This window comes from Felis catus, chromosome A3 (assembly GCF_018350175.1).
Source record: "Felis catus isolate Fca126 chromosome A3, F.catus_Fca126_mat1.0, whole genome shotgun sequence".
NCBI lineage: Eukaryota > Metazoa > Chordata > Mammalia > Carnivora > Felidae > Felis > Felis catus.
The window spans coordinates 61,259,698-61,285,881 of record NC_058370.1 but is presented as its reverse complement, the minus strand read 5'-3'; the positions used below and the strand labels follow the sequence as shown (position 1 = coordinate 61,285,881).

The window sequence follows — 26,184 nt, the reverse complement described above, 5'->3', positions numbered from 1 at the left end:
ACAAAATCCAGTATCTGTTACGATAAAAACTCAACAATGGGGATCCTGGGTGACTCGGTTGTTAAGAACCCAACTTCGTCTCAGGTCATGATCTCATGGTGCATGAGTTTGAGCCCCGTGTCTGGCTCTGTGCTGACAGCACAGAGCCTGAAGCCCACTTTGAGTTCTGTGTCTCCCTCACTCTCTGCCCCTCCCCTGCTCATACTCTCTCTCTCAAAAATAAACATTAAAAAAAAAAAAACCTCAACAAAGCAGGTTTAGATGGAACATATCACAACATAATAAACACCATATATGAAAAATCCACAGTTAGCACCACACCCAATGGTGAAACATTGAAAGATACTCTCTAAAATCAGGAACAAGACAAGGATGTCCACTCTCACCACTATTATTCAACCCAGTATTGGAAGTCTTAGCTGCAGCAATCAAACAAGAATAAGAAATAAAAGGCATCCAAATTGGTAAGGAAGAAGGAAAACTTTTACTATGTGCAGACGACATATTATACATAGAAAACTAAAGACTCAACCAAAAAACTACTAGAATTGCCAATGAATTTGGTAAAGTCACAGTATACAAAATATAAGGAAATCAGTTGTATTTCTATATACTAACAGCAGAAAAAGAAATCAGGGTGTGCCTGGGTGGGTCAGTCAGTTGAGTGTCTGAATCTTAATTTTGGCTCAGGTAACGATCCCAAGGTTGTAGGATCGAGCCCCATGTCAGGCTGTATGCTGAGCGTGGAGTCTGCTTGAGATTCTCTCTGTCCCTCTCTCTCCCTCTGTCACTGTCCTCTGCTCGTGAATGCTCTCTCTAAAATTAATTAGTTAATTAATTTAAAAAAATGAAATTTAAAAAAGAGAAATTAAGAAAATCCCATTTACAACTGCACCAAAAAGAATAAAATACTGAGGAATATACTTAACAAGGAGGTGAAAGACTACTCTGAAAACTAAAAACCAATTACGAAAGGAAGAACTGAAGATAACAAAAATGCAAACATATTCCATGCTCATGGATTACAAGAATCCACACTGCTAAAATGTTTATACTACCCAAAGCAATCTACAGAGTCCATGCAATTTGTATCAAACTAACAGCATTTTTCACAGAACTAAAACAAAGAATTCTAAAATTTGTACGGAACTACAAAAGACCCTAAATAGGCAAAAGAACCCTGAGAATGAACAAAACTGGAGGTATCACAATCCCACATTTCAAGATATACTCAAAGCTATCCTTATCAAAATAGTGTGGGTACTGGCACAAAAACTGACACAAAGACCAATGTAACAGAATAGAGAACCTAGAAATAAACCCACACTTATATGGTCAATTAATCTATGACAAACGAGGCAATATACAATAGGAATGGCACCTGGCTGGCTCAGTCAGTTAAGCATCCAACTCTTAATTTCAGCTCAGGTCATGATCCCAGGATCGTGGGATGCAAGCCCACTGTAGGGCCCACTACTGAGCGAGGACTGTTTAAGATTTTTTCTCTCTCTCCCCCCCGTCCCTCTCCTATGCTCTTGCTCTCTCTCTCTCTCTCAAATTAAAATAAGTTTTTTTAATTAAAAAAAACCCCAGAATATGCAATGAGAGAGAGAGTCTCTTCAGTAAACAGTGTTGGGAAAACTGGACAGCTACATGCAAAAGAATGAAACTGGACCACTTTCTTATACCATACACAAAAATGAATTCAAAATGGATTAAAGACCTGTGAGACATGAAACTATAAAACTCCTAAAAGAAAAGATAGGCAGTAGTAACCTCTTGGACACTGGTCTTAACATTTTTATGGGTCTGTATCCTGAGGCGAGGGAAACAAAGGCAAAAATAAACTATTGAGACTATACAAAAAATAAAAAGCTCTTGCACAGCAAAGGAAACAATCAACAAAATAAAAAGACAATGCAGTGTATGGGAGAAGATAGTTTTGGAAATGATATATCCAGTAAGTGGTTCATAATCTAAAATATATAAAGAACTTCCTACAACTGAACACCAAAAAACCCCACAAATAATCTAATTAAAAAGTGGGTAGAGGACCTGAGAAGACATTTTTCCAAAGAGGACATACATGTCCAAGAGACATAAAAAGATGTTCAACATCATTCATTATCAGAGAAATGCAAATCAAAACCACAACGAGGTATTACCTCATACTTCTAGAATGGCCAAAATAAAAAAGACAAAAAAATAGCAAGTGTTGGCAGGGATATACAGAAAGACAAACCCTCATGCACTGTTTGTGGGAATGCAAGCTGGTGCAGCCACTGTGGAAAACAGGATGGAGGTTCCTCAAAAAATTAATAATAGAACTACCATATGATCCAGTAATTCCACTACTGGGTACCCAAAGAAAAGGAAAACACTAATTCAAAAATATATATGCACTCCTACGTTTAATGCAGCATTATTTACAATAGCCAAGATATGGAAGCAATCTAAGTTTCTACCCATAAATGAATGGATAAGGAAGATGCAGTATATACATACAATGGAATATTACTCAGCCATAAAAAAGAACAAGATCTTGCCATTTGCAACAACATGGATGTACCTAGAAGGTTAACGGTAAGTGAAATAAGTCAGACAAAGACAAATAGCATGTGCACTCACATGTGCAATTTAAGAGAACAAAACAAAACAAGACAAAAAAATGGACTCTTCAATACAGAGAGTAAGCTGGTGGTTGCCAAACAGGAGGTGGGTGAGGGGATGAGTAAAACAGATAAAGAGGATTAAGAGTACACTTATGATGAGCACTGAGTAATGTATAGAATTATTAAATCTTTATAATGTACACCTGAAATTTATACTTCAATTTTAAAATTAAATTAATTAAATAAAATAAAACTATTTAAAAAAGAGATTTGCCCTATTTGTTCCAAACATTCTTACTGAACACCTATCAAATGCAAGACATTATTCTAGGTGATAGGCATAATAGTGAACGAGGTCCCTGCCCTCAGGGAATTTACATTCTAGAAAAGGGGAAAAGATAAATAATATAATCTTAGAGGGTGATATGTACCATACAAATTAAAATATGGCAATATTAAAAAGAGTGGGTGGGGAACAGGGGAAGAGACAGATATCTCTATAGTGAGGTAATGGAAGGCCTCTCTTATGTCAACATAACTGATAACTAATGATGAGAAAGAGCAGAGGAAGAAGACTCCAGAAGAAAAAACAGCAAGGCGTCAAAGAAAGAATGATCGTAACAGAGTGAAGAAATAGAACAGAATGTATTGAAAGCAGAATGAGCCTAAATTCAGAGAATTAGTTACAGTCTTAACTGAGTATAAGAGAGAGCCATTGTAAAGTTGTAAGTAGGGGAGTGACATTTTCCAATTTTTAATTTTAAAAGACTACCAAATTTTGTGGCAAACAGATACAAAAGCATTCAGAGTAAAAGCATTTTGGGAAGTTAGGTGGTCTGCAGGGAACGAGGGTGGCTCTTGATTTTGGCTCAGGTCATCATCTCACAGTTCGTGAGATCTAGCCCTGTGTCTGACTCTGCACCTGTCAGTGAAGAGCCTGCTTAATACTCTTTCTCGCTCTCTCTGCCTCTCCCCAGCTCACTGCATACACACTCTCTCTTCCTCAAAATAAATAAATAAATAAAACTTTTAAGTATTTTATTTTTATTATTTTTAAAATGTTTATTTATTTTTGAGAGAGAGAGAGAGAACGTGCAAGCAGGGGAGGGGAGAGAGAGAGGGAAATACAGAATCTGAAGCAGGCGCCAGTCTCTGAGCTATCAGTACAGAGCCCAATGCGGGGCTCAAACTCACAAAATGTGAGATCACGACCTGAGCCAAAGTTGGGCACTTACCGACTGAGCCACCCAGGTGCCCCCAAAAAACTTCTTAAAAAAAGAAGTTAGATGGTCTGAAATAGGGTCTGGAAAAGGGGATGAGTGGATGAATTTGGGATATATTTTGGAGACAGTTACCAATAGGGCTTAAGACTAGAGAAAATAAGAAAGAGGAATAACTGTGACCTGATTAAATGGATGAGAACACCACAACTCAGGAGGAAAGTGTTCTAAATCAAGATTTCTGTTTTATTCTGAGATTCCTACAGGCAGGATGAGTTACCCTGGAAGCAGACTCCCATATACAGTGGACTCTTGAACATGGGTTTGAACTGTGCAGGAGCACTTATAAGTGGACTTTTCTCAGTAAATACAGTCCAGCACTATAAATGTATTTTCTCTGCTTTATGATTTTCTTAACATTTTCTTTTTTCTTGCTTACTTTATGGTAAGAATACAGTATGTAATACACATAATAAAAAATAGGTATGTTAAGCAACAGTTTATGTTACTGGTAATGCTTAATGGTCAACAGGCCATTAGCAGTTAAGTTTTGGGGGAGTCAAAGTTCTACATGCATTTTTGACTGTGTGGTATGAGGGGGTGGTCAGTGCCTCTAACTTCACATGGTTCTAAGGTCAACTTTACCTCAGAATTTAAATTTAAAATATTTTAAGTGTTTAGAATACAGGCTAAAAATGTAACAACTGTCCTGTGAAGCATTCCAAAGAAATGTTAGTTCATACAGAGTTCAAAGACTTTGTTTATGGAAAAATAAAATACATACTGACCCAGAGCATGCAAACAAAAATGATATAAAATAATAATGCAAACTCTATCCCTATCATGGTCTTGAGTTTTTTGTTTCTGTTTTAAGTTTAAAAGGCATGTGTAGAGAAGAAACCATTTCTCCCCAAATATACTGTCTGAGATCCGAAATGTAAATTCTTTAGTTTAAAACCAAGGCACTCAAGATATCCAAAAGCAATAAAAATGAAAATACTAGGGGCACCTGGGTGGTTTAGTCACTTAAGCGTCTGACTCTTGATTTTGGCTCAGGTCATGATCTTACAGTTAGTGAGTTCGAGCCCCGTATTGGTCTCCACGCTGACAGCATGGAGCCTGCTTAGGATTCTCTCCCTCTCTCTCTTAAAATAAGTAAACTTGAAAAACTTTTAGTTAAAAAAAAATTAAAATACTAATTCCAGCTAAACCTACAGAATTAAAGGTATTCAGGTTTGTGGTAATTCACAAAATTACCACAAAAATTTTTTTTCATGCCTTCTGGACCAAGGTAAGATTGCCCTTTCTGGTCCACTTGTTCTTCTAGTCCACAACATACTTTTATGGTTTATAATCTAGAAAATGTATGTATTCTAAGGCAGGAGAGTTCAGAATAAATATATCAGCAATCTGAACAAAATGGCTATATCATCCTTTTAGGGAGAAGCAAGGTGGACCAAGGAACCCAACAGAAATAGAGCCAAAAGGTTGAACTCAGTGCTTTGTTCCACTTATTAACTGTCCAATATTTCCGATTCAATTGTGCAGCATCTGTGATACATCTATTATGTACTAGACAATCTAAAATACAGTTGTAAAATAGGACAGAGCTATCAACTGTTGTTATTTTGGTTTTCTTCAACCTTCCTGATAAGTTTTCAAATTCTAGTACTTCCTTTAAAATTAAGAAAAATTCTGGGGTGCCTGGGTGGCTCAGTTGGTTAAGAATCCGATTTCAGCTCGGGTCATGATCTCACGTTCATGAGATCGAGCCCCACATTGAGCTATGAACTGACAGTGTGGAGCCTGCTTGGGATTCTCTCTCATCCTCTCTCCCTGCTCCTGTCCCACCCCCAAAATAAATAAATACACTTAAAAAAAATCTTTAAAATCAAGAAAAATTTAGGAACAATCTTAATTTTGGATCCTCCATCTTCAATCACTACTCTACCTTCTATTAGAACTAAATTATTCTCTTTTTAAAATATTGGTTGTTAGTCAAGTATTTTTAGCCTATCATGTGTCCTTAGGTTTTCATCTTAGTCATTTATTTCTCATTCCTTTCCCTATATTCCGTGACAATATACTTTATCTCTACTGCCTAGTTGTACCTTCTTCATCTTCCTTGGCCTTATCTTCCTCTTTCCTAAAAATTAACTGAAAAACCTTCAAGGCTCAGTCTTAGGCCCTATCCATCCCTGTATCTTCAATCAGTTATTCGCAAATGATGAGCCATAAAATTAAATCTAACTCAGATCTCGAGTCCCTGATCTAAATATCCAACTGACTACCCTCCACAATCACCTCCTGCCTTAACATATCCAGATTCAAGTTATGATCTCAAAAACCAATGCTGCAAAATATTTTCTATTGTCCCCTATCTCAGTGAAGAGCGGCCACCATCCACCCAGTTACATGATCTAGAAACCTAAGACTTCATCCTTCACCACATCCTTTACCTCTGTCCATCATTATGTGCTCCCATTATATGTCCCCATACATTTCAAACAACTCCTACATCCATCTTCTTGTTTCCATCTCCACTATTATCACTATTACCTAGTCCACGCCTATCCTTTTTCAAGGGGATCAGTACAGTAGCCTCTTACTGGGGCCTTTCAAATCTACTCTCCTTCCCACAAATTCAGTCACTCTTCCCACTGCAGCAAATGTGGTCTCTTAAAAATTTAAATCTTTTTTTTTTTTAATTTGAGAGAGACATGTGTGCACACACACATACATGTGAGTGGGGGAGGGGGGAGGGAGAGAGAAGCTTGGGGGGGGGGGAAGATCCCAAGCAGGCTCCACACTCAGTGTGAAGCCTGGCAAGGGGCTCAATCCCACAACCCCGGTATCATGACCTGAGCCAAAATTAAGAGACCGACACTCAAATGACTGGCCACCTAGGTGCTCCTGCAAAATTTAAATCTTATAAAGTTATCCTAAGTAAGTCTTGCTTAAGACCCTTCAGGGGCTTCTTAACTTTTTTAAGTTTATTTATTTTGAGAGAGAGAATGAGAACACAAACAGGAAAGGAACAGAGAAAGAAGGAAAGAGAATCCCAAGCAGGCTCCATCCACACTGTCAGCACAGAGCCCGCTGTGGGACTCAAATTCACTAATGATGAGATCATGACCTGAACCAAAATCAAGAGTTGGATGCTTAACCAACTGAGCCACTGAGGCGCAGGGGGGTTCTTTCTGCTCTTGGGTAGGATAAAAGTCCAAATCCAATAAAAGGTCTGCAGGTTCCTGCACTGTCTGGCTCCAATGCATCTCTAGTCTCATCTTATTCCATATTTCCTCCTCACTCTACACTTCATTTATAGAGACCTCCTTTCATTTTCTAGAACATTCCACACATGCTCCTTTCCATCACAGGGCTTTTGTGATGCTCTTCTCCTTTTCTGGAATACTTTATTCTCCCATGTGGCAGCCATAATAATGCCCCCCACCATGTCCATGTCCTAATCCCTAGAATTTGTGAATATATTACCTAACATGCCAAAAGGGACTTTGTGGATGTGATTAAGGATTTTGAGATTGGAAGATTATTCTGGATTACCCAGGTGAACCTAATGAATTCACAAGAGTCCTTATGAGAGGAAGGTAGGAGAGTCTGTGAGAGAAGGAGATGTGACAATGTAAGTAAAAGGTCAGGGTCACAGAGAGATCTGCAGATAAAGCAAGGGGCACTAATGAAGGTAGGTAGTCAGCCTCTAGAAGCTGGAAAAGGAAAGGAGGTGGAATGTCCCTTAAAGCAACAGAAGGAACACACCCTAGTCAACACACCGATTTTAGGACTTCTGGCCACCAAAACTATAAGATAATAAACTTACGTTGTTTTAAGTCACTGGGTTTGTGGAAATTTTTACAGCAGAATTAAGCAACTAAGAAACCCACCTTCACCACTGAATGACATATTTCAATGATTTCAGGTCAAATGCATTTTTAAGACTCCCCTGAAATCCTTAATTGAGGCAAATCCCCCTTTTATACATTATCAAGGTATCCTTTATATCACCAGTTAAAGTTGTAACTGTATAATTATTTACATAATTGATTATTTGACTCATGCATTCTCCCTTATTTAGATTGAAGCTCCACAACACTAGGAACTCCATCTAATTTTGTGTACCTAAGTACCTGGCAAAGTACCTGGCACATAGCAAGTACTCATGGATTTTTTAACCTGCTGTCCTCTACCCATCAGTAATGCCATTTTGGTAGATAACCTATGGAGGGTCTTTTCTCAACCATCTTGCTTGGCACTAAATGGGCCCTAAAGCTGAAGAGCAGGGAGTTTCTTCAACTCAAAGAAATTTTCTTCTATTACATATTTGCTTATTTCCTCTCTTCAGTCCCTTTGTTCTCTACTTCTGAAATTTCTAGTAGATGGATTATTAGAACTTTTGTATACCCCAATTCTTTGTGCCCTTTATGCAGCATTCCAGAACTATAATTATTCAACTTTCAGACTGCTAATCTGATCTTCAGCTGTATCTACTCTGCTTATCAGTCCATTTATATGTAAATTTTACATATAATCAATGAAATCAGAACACAGAGATTTCCAATTGATACTTTTACAACAGTCAGTTATGAACTAGCTTCTCATCCTTCTAAAATATATTATGTTTAATTTCTAAATTATATTGTGCTTGTTCTGCAAATTCAATTTCCTTTGCGTATTAAGTCATTCACGATGTGGGTTTCCTTAAATATTTTGTAATGCTAGTTGTACAATATGCCCTTTTACCTATCTGCACACACTGTATCTACTTATTGCAGCCTCCTCTGCAAATTTTGTGGGAGGATCTAGATGTGGTTTGGGTAGGGTGGGCTGGCAGTTTTTTTGTTCTTCACTAGGAATTCCAGCCCCTCTTTAGACAGTCAGTAGCTTTCCTGGAGCACTCTTCTCCCTGGAGCACTTAGGAAGACTTAGCTGGTCTGAGTGCTGTTCATTAATCAGCCTGACCACTGAAGAACAGAATTTGTAGCAAGAAGCAGTTTTTCTTTGATCTAAAAAAACAGAAGTTCTTAATATAAAGTCCCTAAAAAAGTTTTGGGAGTTCTACAAAATCCCAGAAATTACATACAAGATTACTTTTCTTATGTGCATTTTTCTAAGTAGAAGGTTTATAGCTTTCCTACAATATCCAAAGGGTTCTGTGACTCTAAAAATGTTAAGAACCAATGCTTAAGGATTTAGGAAGATTTTTAACGTAAATCTGAGGGTTGTCTTGTTTTTATTTTCAAGTTTCCTGTGTTTTCTTCCTCTCAAAAATAGTGCTAGCTTAGTAAGAATGTTAACTAGTGGAGCTGCTTGACCAAGATTTCATTATATTTATATATGTTATGATAAAGTCATAAACAAATGGGATGGAACCATCTTCAAAAAGGATAAGAGAGAATGTTATATTCACAAAATAACAACGAGCTACTGCAGGAGAACTTATCAGAGGTTCTTTTTTTTTTTTAATATTTATTTATTTTTGTGACCCAGTATGTGATCTATCTTGGAGAATGTTCCATGTGCACTCGAGAAGAAAGTATATTCTATTGCTTTGGTATGCAGAGTTCTAAATATATCTGTCAAGTCCATCTGGTCCAATGTATCATTCAGGGCCCTTGTTTCTTTATTGATCCTGTGTCTAGATGATCTATCTATTGTTTAAGTGGAGTATTAAAGTCCCCTGCAATCACCACATTCTTATCAATAAGGTTGCTTATGTTTGTGATTGTTTTATATATTTGGAGGCTCCTGTATTTGGTGCATAGACATTTACAATTGTTAGCTCTTCCTGATAGATAGACCCTGTAATTATTATATAATGCCCTTCTTCATCTCTTGTTACAGCCTTTAATTTAAAGTCTAGTTTGTCTGATATAAGTATGGCTACTCCAGCTTTCTTTTGACTTCCAGTAGCATGATAGACAGTTCTCCCTCCCCTGACTTTCAATCTGAAGGTGTCCTCAGGTCTAAAATGAGACTCTTGTAGACAGCAAATAGATGGGTCTTGTTTTTTTATCCATTCTGATACCCTATGTCTTTTGGTTGGAACATTTAGTCCATTTACATTCAGTGTTATTATTGAAAGATATGGGTTTAGAGTCATTGTGATGTCTGTAGGTTTCATGCTTGCAGTGATGTCTCTGGTACTTTGTGGTCCTCGCAACATTTCACTCACAGAATCCCCCGTAGGATCTCTTGTAGGGCTGGTTTAGTGGTGATGAATTCCTTCAGCTTTTGTTTGTTTGGGAAGACCTTCCTCTCTCCTTCTATTCTGAATGACAGACTTGCTGGATAAAGGATTCTTGGCTGCATATTTTTTCTGTTCATCACATTGAAGATTTCCTGCCATTCCTTTCTGGCCTGCCAAGTTTCAGAAGATAGATCGTCACTAGTCTTATCAGTCTCCCTTTATATGTTAGAGCGTGTTTATCCCTAGCTGCTTTCAGAATTTTCTGTTTATCCTTGTATTTTGCCAGTTTCACTATGATATGTCACGTGGAAGATCAATTCAAGTTACGTCTGAAAGGAGTTCTCTGTGCCTCTTGGATTTCATTGCCTGTTTCCTTCCCCAGATCAGGGAAGTTCTCAACTATGATTTGTTCAAGTACACCTTCAGCCCCTTTCTCTCTCTCTTCCTCTTCTGGAATCCTTATTATACGGGTATTGTTGTACTTGATTGCATCACTTAGTTCTCTAATTCTCCCCTCATACTCCTGGATTTTTTATCTTTTTCTCAGCTTCCTCTTTTTCCATAATTTTATCTTCTAATTCACCTATTCTCTCCTCTGCCTCTTCAATCCGAGCTGCGGTCGCCTCCATTGTATTTTGCACCTCATTTAGAGCATTTTTTTAGCTCCTCATGACTGTTTCTTAGTCCCTTGATCTCTGTAGTAATAGATTCTCTGCTGTCTTCTATACGTTTTTCAAGCCCAGCGATTAATTTTATGACTATTATTCTAAATTCATGGTCCGTTATATTGCTTAAATCGTTTTTGATCAATTCGTTAGCTGTCGCTACTTCCTGGAGTTTCTTTTGAGGAGAATTCTTCTGTTTCGTCATTTTGGATAGTCCCTGGAGTGCGTGGAACTGCAGGACACTTCCCCTGTGCTGTCTGGAGTAACTTGTGTTGGTGGGCGGGGCTGCAGTCAGACCTAATATCTGCCCCCAGCCCACCACTGGGGCCACAGTCAGACTGGTGTGTACCTTATCTTCCCCTCTCCCAGGGGTAGGACTCACTTTGATGTGGTGTGGCCCCTGTCTGGGCTACCTGCACACTGCCAGGCTTGTGGTGCTGCTTTGATGGGATCTGGCCTATTAGCCAGGGTGGATCCGCAGGTGCACAGGGGCGGGAGGGGCAGGCTTGGCTCACTTTGCCATCGGTGGTCCCCTGTGGGAGGGGCCCTGCAGCACCAGGAGGGAGGCAGAACTGTCGGAGGGATGGATCCACAGAAGCACAGCATTGGGTGTTTGTGCGGTGCAAGCAAGTTCAGTGACAGGAACTTGTTCCCTTTGGGATTTTGGCTGGGGGATGGGAGAGGGAGATGGCACTGGCTAGCACCTTTGTTCCCCACCGAGCTGAGCTCTGTCTTCCAGGGCTCAACACCTCTCCCTCCCGGTGTCCTCCCGCCCTCCTGCTCTCCAAGCAGAGCTGCTGACTTTTAACATTCCAGATGTTAAGTCCCGCTGGCTGTCAGAAATCACACAGTCTGACCCCTCCGATTTTGTAAGCCAAACTCAGGGGCTCTGCCTTGCTGGGCAGGCTGCCCCTCCACCCTGTTTGTTTATTTTTGAGAGACAGAGAGAGAGAGAGAGAGCGAGAGAGGGCAGGGGAGGAGCAGGGAGAGAGGGAGACACAGAATGCGAAGCCGGCTCCAGGCTGTGAGCTGTCAGCACAGAGCCCAATGAGGGGCTTGAACTCACGAGTAGTCTCAAGATCATGACCTGAGCCGAAGTCAGGCGTTTAACCAACTGAGCCACCCAGGAGCCCCTCCTTGAACCTATTAGAGGTTCTAAAGTCTTAAATGACTTTAAAAATACTCGCACTTTCTTTTCATTTGATATTCTTATTAATGAAGGTATCCTCTAAACCAACAAATGTACTGAATGGCTGAGACATCTGACCCAAATAGTGATTGTTCAAGGGAGAGACAAAATATCAACTTCAGAAATAATTAATGATCAATGTTCTAAGGAAAATAATTTAGAGTACACTACACATCTTGTTAGTCTTTGCACATCCAGTACCTGCTGGATAAATATTTAGTGAATCAATAAAGAAATGGAAAAATGATTTAGTTTTAACCTAATATTTTAAGAATTATCACTTCCTTAGGAAGATTTTAAATGATTCATAAAGTAGAAAGATAGCAGAAAAAAAGACAAATATAAAAGCTTATGCTAATAATATGATAAATGCAACACACAAAAGTAAAATACCTAAGAATCCTATTGAATCAAAAGCAGATTAAATCAACTTTTCAAAAACATTATCACAAAGATATCTTTGTGTATCTATTAGATAATGGTTTTTTCATTTGTCAAAGACTTATTAGGGGAGCAAAATGATATTTTGGTCTCTACATTTTAAAATCTCCAAAGAAAAGATAAACAAGATCAAAATAAAAGAATAAAAATCATAAAAAAATGGTAAAGAGGGCCCACAAGGAAAATTCAAGAAGCTCTGGTGGTTCTAACAAAAGGAATAAAATATGCAATAACTACCTTTTCATATATTAGAAAAAAAGCAGGGGCGCCTGGGTGGCTCAGTTGGTTAATCATTCGACTTTGGCGTAGATCACGACATCATGGTTGGTGAGTTCCAGCCCTGCATCAGGTAAACTTGAGCCCTGCTTCAGGTGAGCTCTGCTTCTCTCTCTCTCCCTCCCTCCCTCCCTTTCTCTCTGTCTTCTGCCCCTCATGGTATTCTCCCTCTCTCTCTGCCCCTCACTCACTGGTACCCTCAATCTCTCTCAAAAAAAAAAAAAAAAAAGGCAAACCAAAGTATTTCTATTACTGTGTGAAAGGTTAAACAAAAGTTTATATATGCCTTCTAGCTAAGAAAAAGCAGGGGCAAACATAAGAAAACCTCTCTTGAAAAGACTGAAGAGCTATTAATGTTGAAAGATGATAAAAGAAACAAAGTCATCTCTCTACATCTAAAATTTTGAAAACTGAAAAATTAAAAAGGTTAAACATTTTTCTGCCTGGAGATGGGGCTTAAACCAGATTTCTCGTGACCCTTTCCAGTTCTACAGTCTGATCTATGGAGAAAAATGTCCAACTCCTTTCAACGTAAAAGAGGCCTAAGTTACTACACATAGAGAAGGAATTTTTCTTTTTTGACCTGCCAGGTTTCTAATGGTCAATGTTATATCCCAAGATCCAATTAAAACCAGCAGTACAAACCACAGTAAGGAACAAAATAAACATACCTCCTGTTCTTCCATTACCAATCTGCAGAGCAGGCTGAAGGCTTCTTTCATTTTGCAATAAATGAGGCAAATGATAATAAATGCTTGGCACTTGAAGAGATTTTTTGCTTGTTAACTCCTTTAATAGCTTTAGGGTATTATCTAAAACAAAAAAGCAAAATTAATGCACAGGGTCACCTTACTTACAGAAATTGCTGATTTCGCAAATACAGCAGTAAAAATTTATGAGAACTAGAACTAAAGAATTTTCTTTCCTGATTTCATACTTTGGTAAACAAGATCTCCCTTTAAAATGAAAAAGACACTTCTTCAGCCAGAGTCTCAGAGTCTGATGCTGACAGCACTTGAAGGAAGCTAAAAAGGTCAGCCAAAGTACCAGGAGAAGGTAGAAGGCTTTCATCACTTGCTATTGTAATGGTTCAGAATTTAGGCCCTGCAGAACACACACTAATAAACATGCTACCCGTTGGGGTGCCTGGGTGGCTCAGTCAGTTGAGTGTCCAACTTCAGCTCAGGTCATGATCTCACACTCCGTGAGTTCGAGCCCCATGTCGGACTCTGTGCTGACAGCACAGAGCCTGGAGCCCACTTCAGATTCTGTGTCTCCCCCTCTCTCTGTCCCTCCCCTGCTCATGCTCTGTCTCTCTGTGTCTCATAAATAAATAAATAAATAAATAAATAAATAAATAAATAAATAAATAAATAAATAATTTTTTAAGCATGCTACCCATTTATGAAAACGTAGTAAGCACATTCACCACCCATAATTTTCTCTTTCCTTATGCTATTCTATTTTACCAAATTTTCAAATGGAAGATTTTTTTTTTTCAAAGAAATTCAAGTACAATAATTTAAACAGCACAATTTAAGACAGATCCTAACTTTCAAATAATTTTCCAGTTTTTCTTGGAGGAATTAATGAATCTTTTAATATAACATGAAATAAAAACTCTGATCTGGTAGGCAACATTTTAAAATCCCAACAGTAATTTAACATTTTAAATATGGAAGTCAGCAATAAGGACTTAAAGCTTCAAAAAAGATTTCATGTGAAACAATATGAAGACTCCATTAAAAATATAAGAACCAAAAATTCACCAAAAACTGCAAATGACTGTGATATGTTTAGTGAAATTAATGTTTAATCTTATAAGTAAAGAAACAATTATAAATTACAAGGCACCAATTTCAATCTACCAAGTTGGCAGATCAAATAATGCTATTAAATTTTGGTGATAATCTGATATATGTTACAGCTATTCAAGACAGCATCAAAAACCCTAAAACATTTCTGTCTTATTACTCACTCAATCATTTCCCTTTTAGGAATTTTACTTTCATGCTCTCAATAAATATTTAGCAATCATCTACTTTGTCCCAGCCACTGTGTCATGTGTTTGGAAATCAACAGACATTAAAACATAGATCCTTGTTTTTAAGGAAGTCATAATCTAATAAAAGTAACTTAAGGGCTACCAGAAATGTGACCAAGTTATACATAAAGACATCCATCACAGAGTTATAAACTAGGGAGAGAAAATAACACAGAAAAATCTTATTTGCCTAATAGTAAAATTGTTTAATATATTATGGTATATGGTTAACTGACAAAAGGCGATTAAAAATGGTATTTTTGAAAAATATTAAATGACACAATAAATGCTAATAGCATAATTTCAAAAGTAAAAATCAGGCTATAACAATTACAATTTTGAAGATAAACTTGCATGGAAAAAAGACTAGAAGGAAATGAAAAAATGTTAAGAGAAATCATTCGACAGCAGGCTTATGGGTGATTTTTTATTATCTATTCCATCCCATACTTTTAAGTGTTATTTTGCCACAACACAAATTTCACGATCAGGAGGGGAAGACAGAGCATGAAAATTCAAAGGTAAGGTAATGTAGTGGAGTGCCTGGGTTGGTTAAGCATCCAACTTTGGCTCAGGTCATGATCTCACGGCTCAAGAGTTCAAGCCCTGCGTGAACTCTGTGCTGACAGCTCAGAGCCAGGAGCCTGCTTTGGATTCTGTGTCTCCCTCTCTCTCTGCCCCTCCCCTGATCACACTCTGTCTCTCTTTCTCTCAAAAATAAACATGAAAAAAAGTGTTTTGTTTTTTTTTAAATAAGGTTAGGTAGTGAATCTAAAGACAAGAAGAATAAATGGTAAAAGATGATGCTAAATGAAAAGGTATATTAATCTTGAAAGATTTATGTGTAAAAACACATTTATGTGTGTAAAAACACAAAGTTAAATTTTAATTTCATTTGGAATATATTTTTGAAGAGATCTGGGTTTTTGCTCTAGTTGGTGAAATTTACACAACTGAAATCTAAATTATTACTCTCTTAAAATCAAACTTAGCAATTAATAAAAATTGTTTTATAATTTACCATTATACAAAGTTTTGTGCGATGTTTCTCTCTGAAAAGAGTAACATATGCTGGTTGATAAGCTACTTTATACAACTTTCAAATAAATTATTTCACATAACCCTTTGAAAACATAACTTTTATGAAACTAAAAATATCATTTGTACCTGAAAACTTATTTAATGCATCCTTACTTCCATTTGTTTCTGCTCCTACACGCTTGAACTGCTGTACAATGGCATTTAATTCAGAAGAGCGCTGCGAGATTCTATGTTCAGCTATACGAAGACGTTCTTTCAAGGCAAGAAACTCTCGTTGATAAGCAATCAGTTTTTCTAGAAGCAAAACCAAAGGTTTTTAATATATTTCTTTAAAAAAAGAAGAAACATAAAACATAACTGTAAGATTAGAAATTTTAAAGTCACATTTTTCAGAAAGATGTTCATTTATGTATTGAGACAGAACTGAAAAAAGAGCCCCAACCACTTATACATAGCAAAGCTACAACTAACCCTAATGCTCTTAATATCTGTAAGAATGCAAACACTTTCTACTTAGTCTTTCAGAAATGTAAAGACAGGGAGAAAAAGGACAAAGTTTTTAGAATTAACATTTCAGGCATACTACTAACATCATTTCTCAAAAGGTTCAAACAAATATAAAGACCTTATTTGTATTAAGATAGAGAGATGAAGTATTGAAACTGATGATAATATAATTAATAAAATGAATATTACCTCTTTTATAGCATTATCATTAATTTCTATAGGCTTTTTCCTCTGTACTTCCAATTCTGCAAAGATTTCCCTAGGCCAGACTTTGGTCAAATTCCTGATTCCTAGGGGCGCCTGGGTGGCTCAGTTGGTTAAGTGTCCAACTTTGGCACAGGTCATGATCTCCTGGTCAGTGGGTTCGAGTTCTGCGTTCAGCTCTGTGCTGACAGCTCACAGCCTGGTGCCTGCTTTGGATTCTGTGTCTCCCTTTCTCTCTGCCCCTCCCCCACTCATGCTCTCTCTCTCTCTCTCTCAAAAATAAACAAACATTACAAAAAAAAATTTTTTTTAATTCCTTATTTCTAAAACTTCTTATTAGGCAGGTGTAAAATGACTCCAGTTAACAATCACCCATTTTAATTTGAGAGACTCACAGGTCAGGAAAACCTGGTTTGGGAAATAAAAGTGGATTTCACGAGGATAAATGCAGGCATTGAAACAACAGTATCAGACAGCTCAGAGACAAAGTGCACAGTGAGACAATGCCTAAGGACTGAATCTGACATCAAAATCTAAGAGATGGTGGAGGACAAACCATTCATTAATTTTGATCAGCAATGCTGAAAAGCAGTTGAGGGATATAGGAGTAGTATGAGCAATTTCTACAAGCTCCTTAAACTAAGAGAAACCAGAACAATGGTTTTCAACTTCTGTATCAAGCTGGATAATCCAAGGCTACTATTTTGATACCTAAACAAAACACACCTTAGAAAGACTACTTTGTATTTAATATTATTATCTCTGCCTTCTTCAAGGACAGACTCAATAAGAAACAGAAAATCTACACGGTTATAAAGATATTCTTAACAACAGGCAATTATCTTGTTCCTTGTCCCTTACACAAAAGCTCACACAATAAACATCTCTTCAGAATACTGTGTCAGGGAAAAAAAGTCTGCCCTGCTCAATTGTCATTCTTCCATACATTGAACAATCACCATATAAGCAGCTATATTCTCCTTAACTTGCTGGCTTTAGGAGGGAAGAAAGGAAAAAGAAGGCTGTGATTAGGAGGGGCATAAAAGGAGCTTCAGAGTGCCAGCTAGGTCCTATTGACTGCTCTGGGTAGTAGTTCAAAAAAATTCATCACTATACATTCATAGTTTAGGCGCATGTCCGTATGCATATATTCATAATAAAAGAAATGTTAAAAAGATACTATTCACAAACACAAAACTATAAACAATTATACTCTGACAAAAACTAAAAGAATTGTAACAAGAAATATGCAAGATTCATATGATGGGGGCACCTGGGTGGCTCCGTCAGTGAAGCATCCGACTTCAGCTCAGTTCATGATCTTGCAGTTTGTGAGTTTGAGCCCTGCATCGGGCTCTGTGCTGACAGCTCAGAGCCTGGAGTCTGCTTCAGATTCTGTGTCTCCCTCTCTGTCCCTAACCTGCTCACACTCTCTGTCTTTTAAAAATAAACAAGCATTAAAAAAATTTTAGAAGATTCATATGATGAAAACTACAAACCCTTTACTGAAACCTCTAATGGAAGAGTTAACGAAGTCATCTCTCAATCCTAAGCGAGAAGATTCAAACTTGTAAAAAAAAAAAAAAAAAAAAGATAAATTCTACCCTAAGTTTAATTATAAATTCAATTCAATATCTTTCAAAAGAACACTGAAATTTTTTGGTATATGACTTTTGACACGTGACTCAAATTCATCTACAGGAGAGATGTTTCTGAAGAGTCAAAACAAACAAACAAACAAACAAATAAATAAATAATAAAGGGGAAGATGCTCTGAGATCAGAACACACTAGAAGGCTACAGGAATTAAAACAGTGTAGACTGCCAGGTCTGGACAGTGTGGATAAGGGCCAATTACACCAAGCAGGCTGTGTCCAAAATTAGCATGAGTAAACTTCCTCTCAGTTCTTCCCTCTTTACATGAGCAATTTAAAATCCTCTTCTTAACACTTACACAGTGTTGAGATAGTGGTTTCTTGACATCATCTGCCAAAAGAGAATTAGAACTCTCTGGAGAAGTAACTTTAAGATGAACCTGAAACAATTTGGTGTAAACTAAGAAAATGTTATTTACAAAAAGACAGGATTTGTCAAAAGGGCACAGCATGGTACTTAATGGGCCCCTATTGGCCAAATTAGAGACAACTTAAGTACCAAAACAAATATTGACAGTAATAGCTTATAACCTATTGAATAAAATAAGAATCCATGACCTCATATAAATAATAAATGAGGGGCACCTGGATGGCTCAGTCAGTTAAGAATCCAATTCCTGATTTAGGCTCAGGTCATGATCTCATGGTTTGGATCAAACCCCGCGTCTGGCCCTGTGCTCTCAGCTCTCAACCCCTGCTTTGGGTTCTCTCTCTCCCTTTCCCTCTGCCCGTCCCCTGCTCTCTCGCTCAAAATAAACATTAATAAAATAATAAACAAAAATTGACAGGTGAGGGAGATGTGTTTCTTTTAGTAGAATGCAAGCTAATAAATGTAGAAGGAATGATGGATGTTGGAAAATTACCATTTTACAACTATCATAGCAATAACTGATTCAGGCAAGAATCAAAAATGGATGCTAAAACCAGCAGATCAAAGTTTTCTGAGGAACAAATGGGGTATGTATGTCACCTCAGGGTATCTCCCTACAAAGTACTTATTAATTTACAAAAGGAAAAATATGCTAACTTTACTATGAAGAAACCTGCCAGATATCTAACTTATGTGATCAAAGTTCATGTCAGCACCCAGAAAACAGATACAACGTGCCTCTGATATGATGCACAGAGGACACACCTCATTTATGTGGCATTCCTGCCAAAAAATGCATGATCTGAATCTAATCTCAAGGAAACATCACACACATCCAAACTGAGAGATAATGTACAAAACAAAAAGCTTGTATTATAAAAAATGTCAAGGTCATCAAAGACAAAGGCTTACTAGGAACTATCACAGATTAAGAGACTAAAGGAGTCATGACAACAAAATGCAAAGCACAGCCATGGACTGAATCCTAGACCGGACAAACTAAATGCTACAAAGAACATTACCGGAAAAAATAACAGAATATACAGTAGATACTGTGCCAATGTTAAATTCCCTAAGTATGATCCTTATACTGTAGTACTTAAACAGAATTCCTTGTTCCTAGGAAATAAACATTAAATTATTTAGGGGTAAAAAGGCATGATTTCTGTAATTTACTCCCAAATGGTTCTGAAAAGAAACTATCAACAAATTGATAGAAAGGTTATGTTCATAACAGATGATATGTATAGAAAAGTCATTTTGTACTACCCTTGTAACTCTTCTTCAGTTGAAACTTTTTTAAAAATAAGTTTTCAAGGGGCTCCTTAAAGTCGGTTAAGTGTCTGACTTCGGCTCAGGTCATCATCTCACAGTTCATGAGTTGGAGACCCGCATCAGGCTCTCGGCTATTGGCATGGAGCCTGCTTCGGATCCTCTGTACCCCTCTCTCTCTGCCCCTCCCCTCCCCCTCTCTCAAAATAATTAAATAAATAAACTTAAAAAGGTAAGTTTTTTTTTTTTTTAATTTTTTTTTCAACTTTTATTTATTTTTGGGACAGAGAGAGACAGAGCATGAACGGGGGAGGGGCAGAGAGAGAGGGAGACACAGAATCGGAAACAGGCTCCAGGCTCTGAACCATCAGCCCAGAGCCTGACGCGGGGCTCGAACTCCCGGACCGCGAGATCGTGACCTGGCTGAAGTCGGACGCTCAACCGACTGCGCCACCCAGGCGCCCCGAAAAAATGTAAGTTTTTAAAAAGTAAGCAGGAGGGACCGGATGACATACAGGTTAGGTCTTTTAGCAGCTCTTGAGTGGGAAGATGGGATATGGACTTGAGGGCAGTCTCTGTCCCTACATTTTCTTGGTACTTTTTGAAACCAACTTCCCAGAGGCCAGCTTCACCAAGTAAAGACAGTAACCAGTACCAATGGATAAATACTGCCAACCCTAATTCCAAAGTGCTGTCCTGCTTTCAGATGACCTGGCCATGCTTATGAAAAGATCCCTTGGGCCCATGAAGTACTGGATAGAGTCCTAAGTATCTTCTTTCAGGGCCAGATACTACTGCTGCTCTTAGCCCAAAGTCCACAGCTATGAAAGGGTTCCAATTGGGTCATTTCCCATCTCTCACATCCATCCTTTGTTTCTAACTCTACCCTTCCGCATTCAAAGGGTTCTCTCCATGACATCAGAGCAAGTCCATACTCCAGCCAGAAAGCCATGTCAGTGAAAAAGAGTATGTGTGGTGTAAAGCCTTGAGCTAGTCCTGCCAGGAATACCACAGAATGCTGTTGGCTCCTCCAAACAGAAAGGAGTTACATATGATCTTTACACAGCCCTCCTGTGCAGTCCATCCTCCATCATCTACCCAAACACAGGCTCACTAGTGACTTCTAGAATTTTCTCCACCTATATTTCCCATAGTACTATACTGCTCCCTTGAGGAGAGTAGTGTATCATCCCAGAAGTTCACACTTTAGTATAACATAAAAACAGTTTCTTCAAATTTGTGATTACGTGTTTGACAATTCTCTGTTTTCAACATTACTAGCACAATTCCTTTTTTTTTTTTTTTTTTGCTTTTCTTTAATCATTTCAATCAGTTTCTATGGGGGAGGGGACATGGCAAGACGGTGTGGGAAACTCTTATATTATCATCTTACCAGGAAATGCCTAGTTCTGTTTGTTTTGTTTTATTGTAGACAGAACCTAACTTAAAAAAAAAATTTTTTTTGTAAGTTTATTTTGAGAGAGAGAGACAGGGAGAGAGCATACAAGCAGGGGAAGAGAGAGAGGGAGAGGGAGAGAATCCCGAGCAGGCTCTGCACTGTCAGCTCAGGGCTTGAACTCACAAACCATGAGATCATGACCTGAGCCGAAATCAATAGTCAAACACTCAACTGACTGAACCACCCAGGTGACCCGAATCTTTTTAACTGTAGAAAATTATATATCCAGATTAGACAATGAAAGTACAAATCATGTTCTGTGAACCTAAGACTCTGAAACATACAAAATTTCCAGAGAAACCACTTTAATTCCTTCAAATCAAATAATCAAGCCAGTTTTCCAGTAAAAGTGTATCTTTAGGTCTTCAAAGACTTATTAGGTTGAACCATATGAAATCGCTGATATTTGATTATTTTTAACAAAAATGGCAATTTTATATGGTTCAACAATTTAAAAATAACAGCTTTGGACTCAACAATTAAAAAAATGTATAAACAGTATAGATGAAAAATTAACACAAACAAAAAGGTGCTATAAACTAAAACCCAGTATATTATATATAAAAACAGAACAAAAAAGTTCATTTTCAAACAATAGTACTTTTTTATTAGCAAGATGTGGGGGATACTACTGAGTTCTATGAGCCAACATTAAAAACTGGCTTCTGAGTGGCTCAGTCGGCTAAGCATCCGACTCTTGGATTTGGCTCAAGAAATGATCTCACAGTTCATGAGTTCAAGCCCTGTATATGGCTCTGTGCTGACAGTGTGGAGCCTGCTTTGGATTCTCTCTCTCCCTCTCTCTCCACCCTTCCCTTGCTCTGTCTCATTCTCAAAATAAAAATAAAAACAAAAACTGGCTTATGTTAAACTTAAAATTACCAAAAATTAAACCCACTTTTAAATTTCTTAATTTTAATATATATTAAACAATAAAATCCTGGCACTGGAAAGAATGTTGATAAGTCATCTGGTCCATCCCTCTGTCCTTTAATACTACAATGAACTACTTCACACAAATATTAAAATATATATACGTATGTGTGTGTGTGTGTGTGTGTGTGTGTGTGTGACATACATACACATATATGAGCGAGGAGCTCCCTTAGTAACAGATTCCACAATTTAACAAGCTTTATTTTTCAGGAAGTCATTGCCTTTGAAAAACATTTCATTGCACATTTACCATTCTTATGCAACCATTTTTTAAAAGGAAGAAGGCCCAGATGAAATTATGGGCAATTTCCTACTTAAAAATCTCTTAAAAAATAAAAGAACTGGATTCAGAAAGGGTTTAGAACTAGTCTAGAAAAGGGGAGCCTAGGTGACTTCAGCAGGTTAAGTGTACGATTTTGGCTCGGGTCATGATCTCACAGTTCATGAACTCGAGACCCATGTTAGGTTCTGTGCAGACAGCTCAGAGCCTGGAGCCGGCTTCATATTCTGTGTCTCCCTCTCTCTCTCTGCCCCTCCCCTGCTTGCATTTTCTTTCTCTCTGAAAAATAAACAAACATTTTTAAAAATTAAAAAAAAAAAAAAGAACTGGTCTAGAAAAGCCAAAAGACATAGTGAATAGGAGTCCAAAAGACAGAGGATGAAATGAATTTGAACAATTCTAATTAGAATAGACAGCTAAAAGTTACAAACAAGACTAAGTATCTTATTCTCTAACATTACTGCTCTAACATTACTACTTGGATTGTTAAAACACAGATTGTTAAAACACAAAATTCTGGACCCCCACCTCAAGAGATTCTGATTCCAGTAGGTCTAACATGGTACTTAAGAATTTCTAACAAGCTCTGGGTTACCTGGGTGGCTCAGTCAGTTAAGTGTCTGACTTTGGCTCAGGTCATGATCTCACAGTTCGTGGGTTCAAGCCCCACATCGAGCTCTGTGCTGACAGCTCAGAGCCTGGAGCCTGTTTCGGATTCTGTGTCTCCCTTTCTCTCTGTCCCTCCCCAACTCATGCTCTGTCTCCCTCTGTCTCAAAAATAAGTAAACATTAAAAAAAATTTTTTAATTAAAAAAATAATAAAAAAAGAAGAATTTCTAACAAGCTCCAAGGTGATGCTAAGCTACCCACTGAACAGCATTAAGCCAATACTGTCCTCAAAGTAGGTCTAGCTAGACTCAGGCAGCCTGGACATTTGTGTGGTTCTGCTCCAATATGCACTAGCTGCTTCTCCTCTCTCTGGCTTACATATTAAGAGATCCAGGGAGAGAAGGGAGCATTAAAATGTTCAGGACATAATCCTCAAGATTATACTTGGGGCATAGACATATTTTAAAATATTCGGTGGACACCTATTTCCAAGGACCTCTTAAGAATTATGTAGAATTAACAAGACCATTCAATGTCCCTAGAGTATTCCAGTCAGGATCTACCATACAAGCACGGATTAAACCTGCAGCACCCTTCTAAACTCAAAGGGAAAATGGAGCCCATTGATACACAAAATCATATACTTTATTTAGATTAAAACAAAGAGTAAAATTCCTCTGTTCCCTTACATAATGTTTTCACTATGCTTACAAAACAGAATCCTAACTAGTGAATGAATACCAGAGAAGCTATGGGTGAGAAGTTTTCTGGAATACAATCACTGTTTCCAAGTTGTCCCCTAAGTAGTATAATCATTAACAATATCATTGAAAACAGACTTCCAGGTAAAGGCTTAATAAGTTAAAATCTATCCACTGATCATATAAATAAAGCACAACACCTTAAGATAATCAAATGATGCTGCTGCATATACCTATTACAACACACTCTTAGATGTAGTTTCCCATTAAATAGCTACAAATCATTTTCCTTGATTTCCCTGAGGTAAGGGAAATCTCTTTTTAGCAATTATCATAAAGTTCTAAATTCCATTATCATAGTGAAATGAGATGAAAAAACAATAAATTGCATAACTTAGGATAATGCTTACTAGAGTATACTTAGCCATATGTTTATAACTGTTCTTTACTAAATTATATTGACCATGATTCTATTAAACCTGATTTTTAAAAATTCAGAAAGCTATAAGGAGCTTGGAGTAAAAATTATCAGACAACCATGAACTCTTTTCCTTAAGTACTTAAACTTACTGGCAGACACTTTTCCAAAGAGGTGTTGCTTTATTCCCAAAACAAAAAATTTGTATTCCAAAAGATACAATGGTATGTATTTTCCCATGAAGTATCAAACTCAATGAACTTTTAAAATACAATCCATTTTTACATTGGAGTTATCTGTGCAGCAGTTTCTTTACAATTGTACATAAAATACATTTTCTGTAAGTTAATGTATAAAATACTGCTTTATGCCAGAATAAAAATATTAGTATTTATTATTTTAAAAAAAATCCCTTAAGACAGAGCATTTATTCTACATTAGAATCACCTTTATTTAAAAAGCATAAAATTTAGGGGCGCCTGGGTGGCACAGTCGGTTGAGCGTCCGACTTCAGCCAGGTCACGATCTCGCGGTCCATGAGTTCGAGCCCCGCGTCGGGCTCTGGGCTGATGGCTCAGAGCCTGGAGCCTGCTTCCGATTCTGTGTTTCCCTCTCTCTCTGCCCCTCCCCCATTCATGCTCTGTCTCTCTCTGTCTCAAAAATAAATAAACATTAAAAAAAAATTTTTTTTAAATAAATAAATAAAAAGCATAAAATTTAAATAGAAAATAAATACATACTTATATACCTTTAAAAAATAAAAAATAAAAAATAAAAAGCAGGATACTAATCACTAGGCAACCCTACACTATGGACTAGCCCTACCAGCAAACGTCGTGTCCACTTTCTGTATCTCCCTCACTAGATCTGGTTATTCCTTTTATGCTTTATTTCATGTTTTCTTCCTTCTCTTCACTTTCCTCTGTTCCTTATTATCTACCTTTCCTAATACTTTTCTGCAAAACTCTTTTCAAATTTTTCTATGTTTCTTTCCGCACTTTTCATTATCATCCACAAACTTCGCATCTTTCACCTCTTTATTCTTTCCTATTATTCATGTTCCCCCTATCCACCCAGAAATATCCCCACCTTTTCTGTTGTCTTTATTTTTAATTACTGAGAACTTTTTTTGTCCAACTGACATAAATACAGTTCACTTGCTTGGAAACACTAACTTTGTAGTCTTTTGTAAACTTCACTGAAAACAATTGAGAATTTAGGATTTTTCCTTCCTGTAACCATAATGGCAACAACAACAACAAAAAGGAAACTGACAGGAAAACATTTCACAATTACTAGATAAATCAGAAAATGAATGCAGAGACAGGTAATATTACCCTAAACTCACTGTTGGTGAAATGGATTATAAAAGTAAAATCTCAGACTAGGACTCTTCAGATGACAACATCATAAATGAATTCTGTCAAGTTCAAGATCAAGACTCCAGTTACAGATCAAAATAGACATCTCCCTATTCTTTCCACTAAGTGTAACAAAAACCCTGGACATTACATATTACAAACACAAGGAAGGTTCTTAAAGGCGTACAGAAGTCAGCAGATAGAAGGGACAATGGAACCTAAGGAACGACACAATAGTGAGTTCTCTTGAGTTTTCTTTTTGCCTCATATATTCCAGACAGAGTACTGGAGAAGCCACCATCCAGGAAACACAAACAGGAGCACACAAAAACATCCCAAGAAAAACCCACTCTCTCTAAAAAGGACTAAGGATGGGACAACCTAGCAAGGGAGAAACCTTTTAGACAATAACCACTATATTCCTGACCAAACACCATGAAAACCACCATGGTCCAATCCCTACCTCACTAGCAAAAGCAAACTGGGGAGTCTAGACTTCCACCCCTATCCAACTGTAACAAAGCCCCCCCCCACACACACACACACTCACACACACACAGGCCATATCAGAAAAAAATGTACGAAGAGCCAGGACTTTCATTACCCTTCAACAGTAAAGTGCCCCCACAATGAAATATCAGTGGAGGCCAAATGGAAAGTAGTGACAGGTTCCTCCCCCTCTGCCAACCAGAGTGGCGTCACCAGACGCCTAATGGGGA

At 37.6% G+C, this 26,184-nt stretch overlaps 1 protein-coding gene across 6 annotated transcripts in view; it reads right to left on the bottom strand.

The window, feature by feature from the left end:
- Positions 1–26,184, bottom strand: part of MGAT4A (alpha-1,3-mannosyl-glycoprotein 4-beta-N-acetylglucosaminyltransferase A) — a 123,454-nt gene that overhangs the window by 63,695 nt on the left and 33,575 nt on the right. For 5 of the 6 annotated variants that reach the window (XM_045054101.1, XM_023251617.2, XM_045054102.1 and 2 more), the window contains exons 3-4: positions 15,820–15,987; positions 13,280–13,420 (exon numbers count right to left, since the gene is read on the bottom strand). In XM_045054101.1, the coding sequence (XP_044910036.1) occupies positions 13,280–13,420; positions 15,820–15,987 (309 nt within the window). The remainder of the gene's footprint in view (positions 1–13,279; positions 13,421–15,819; positions 15,988–26,184) is intronic. The other variant, XM_023251620.2, reaches the window with a different exon arrangement.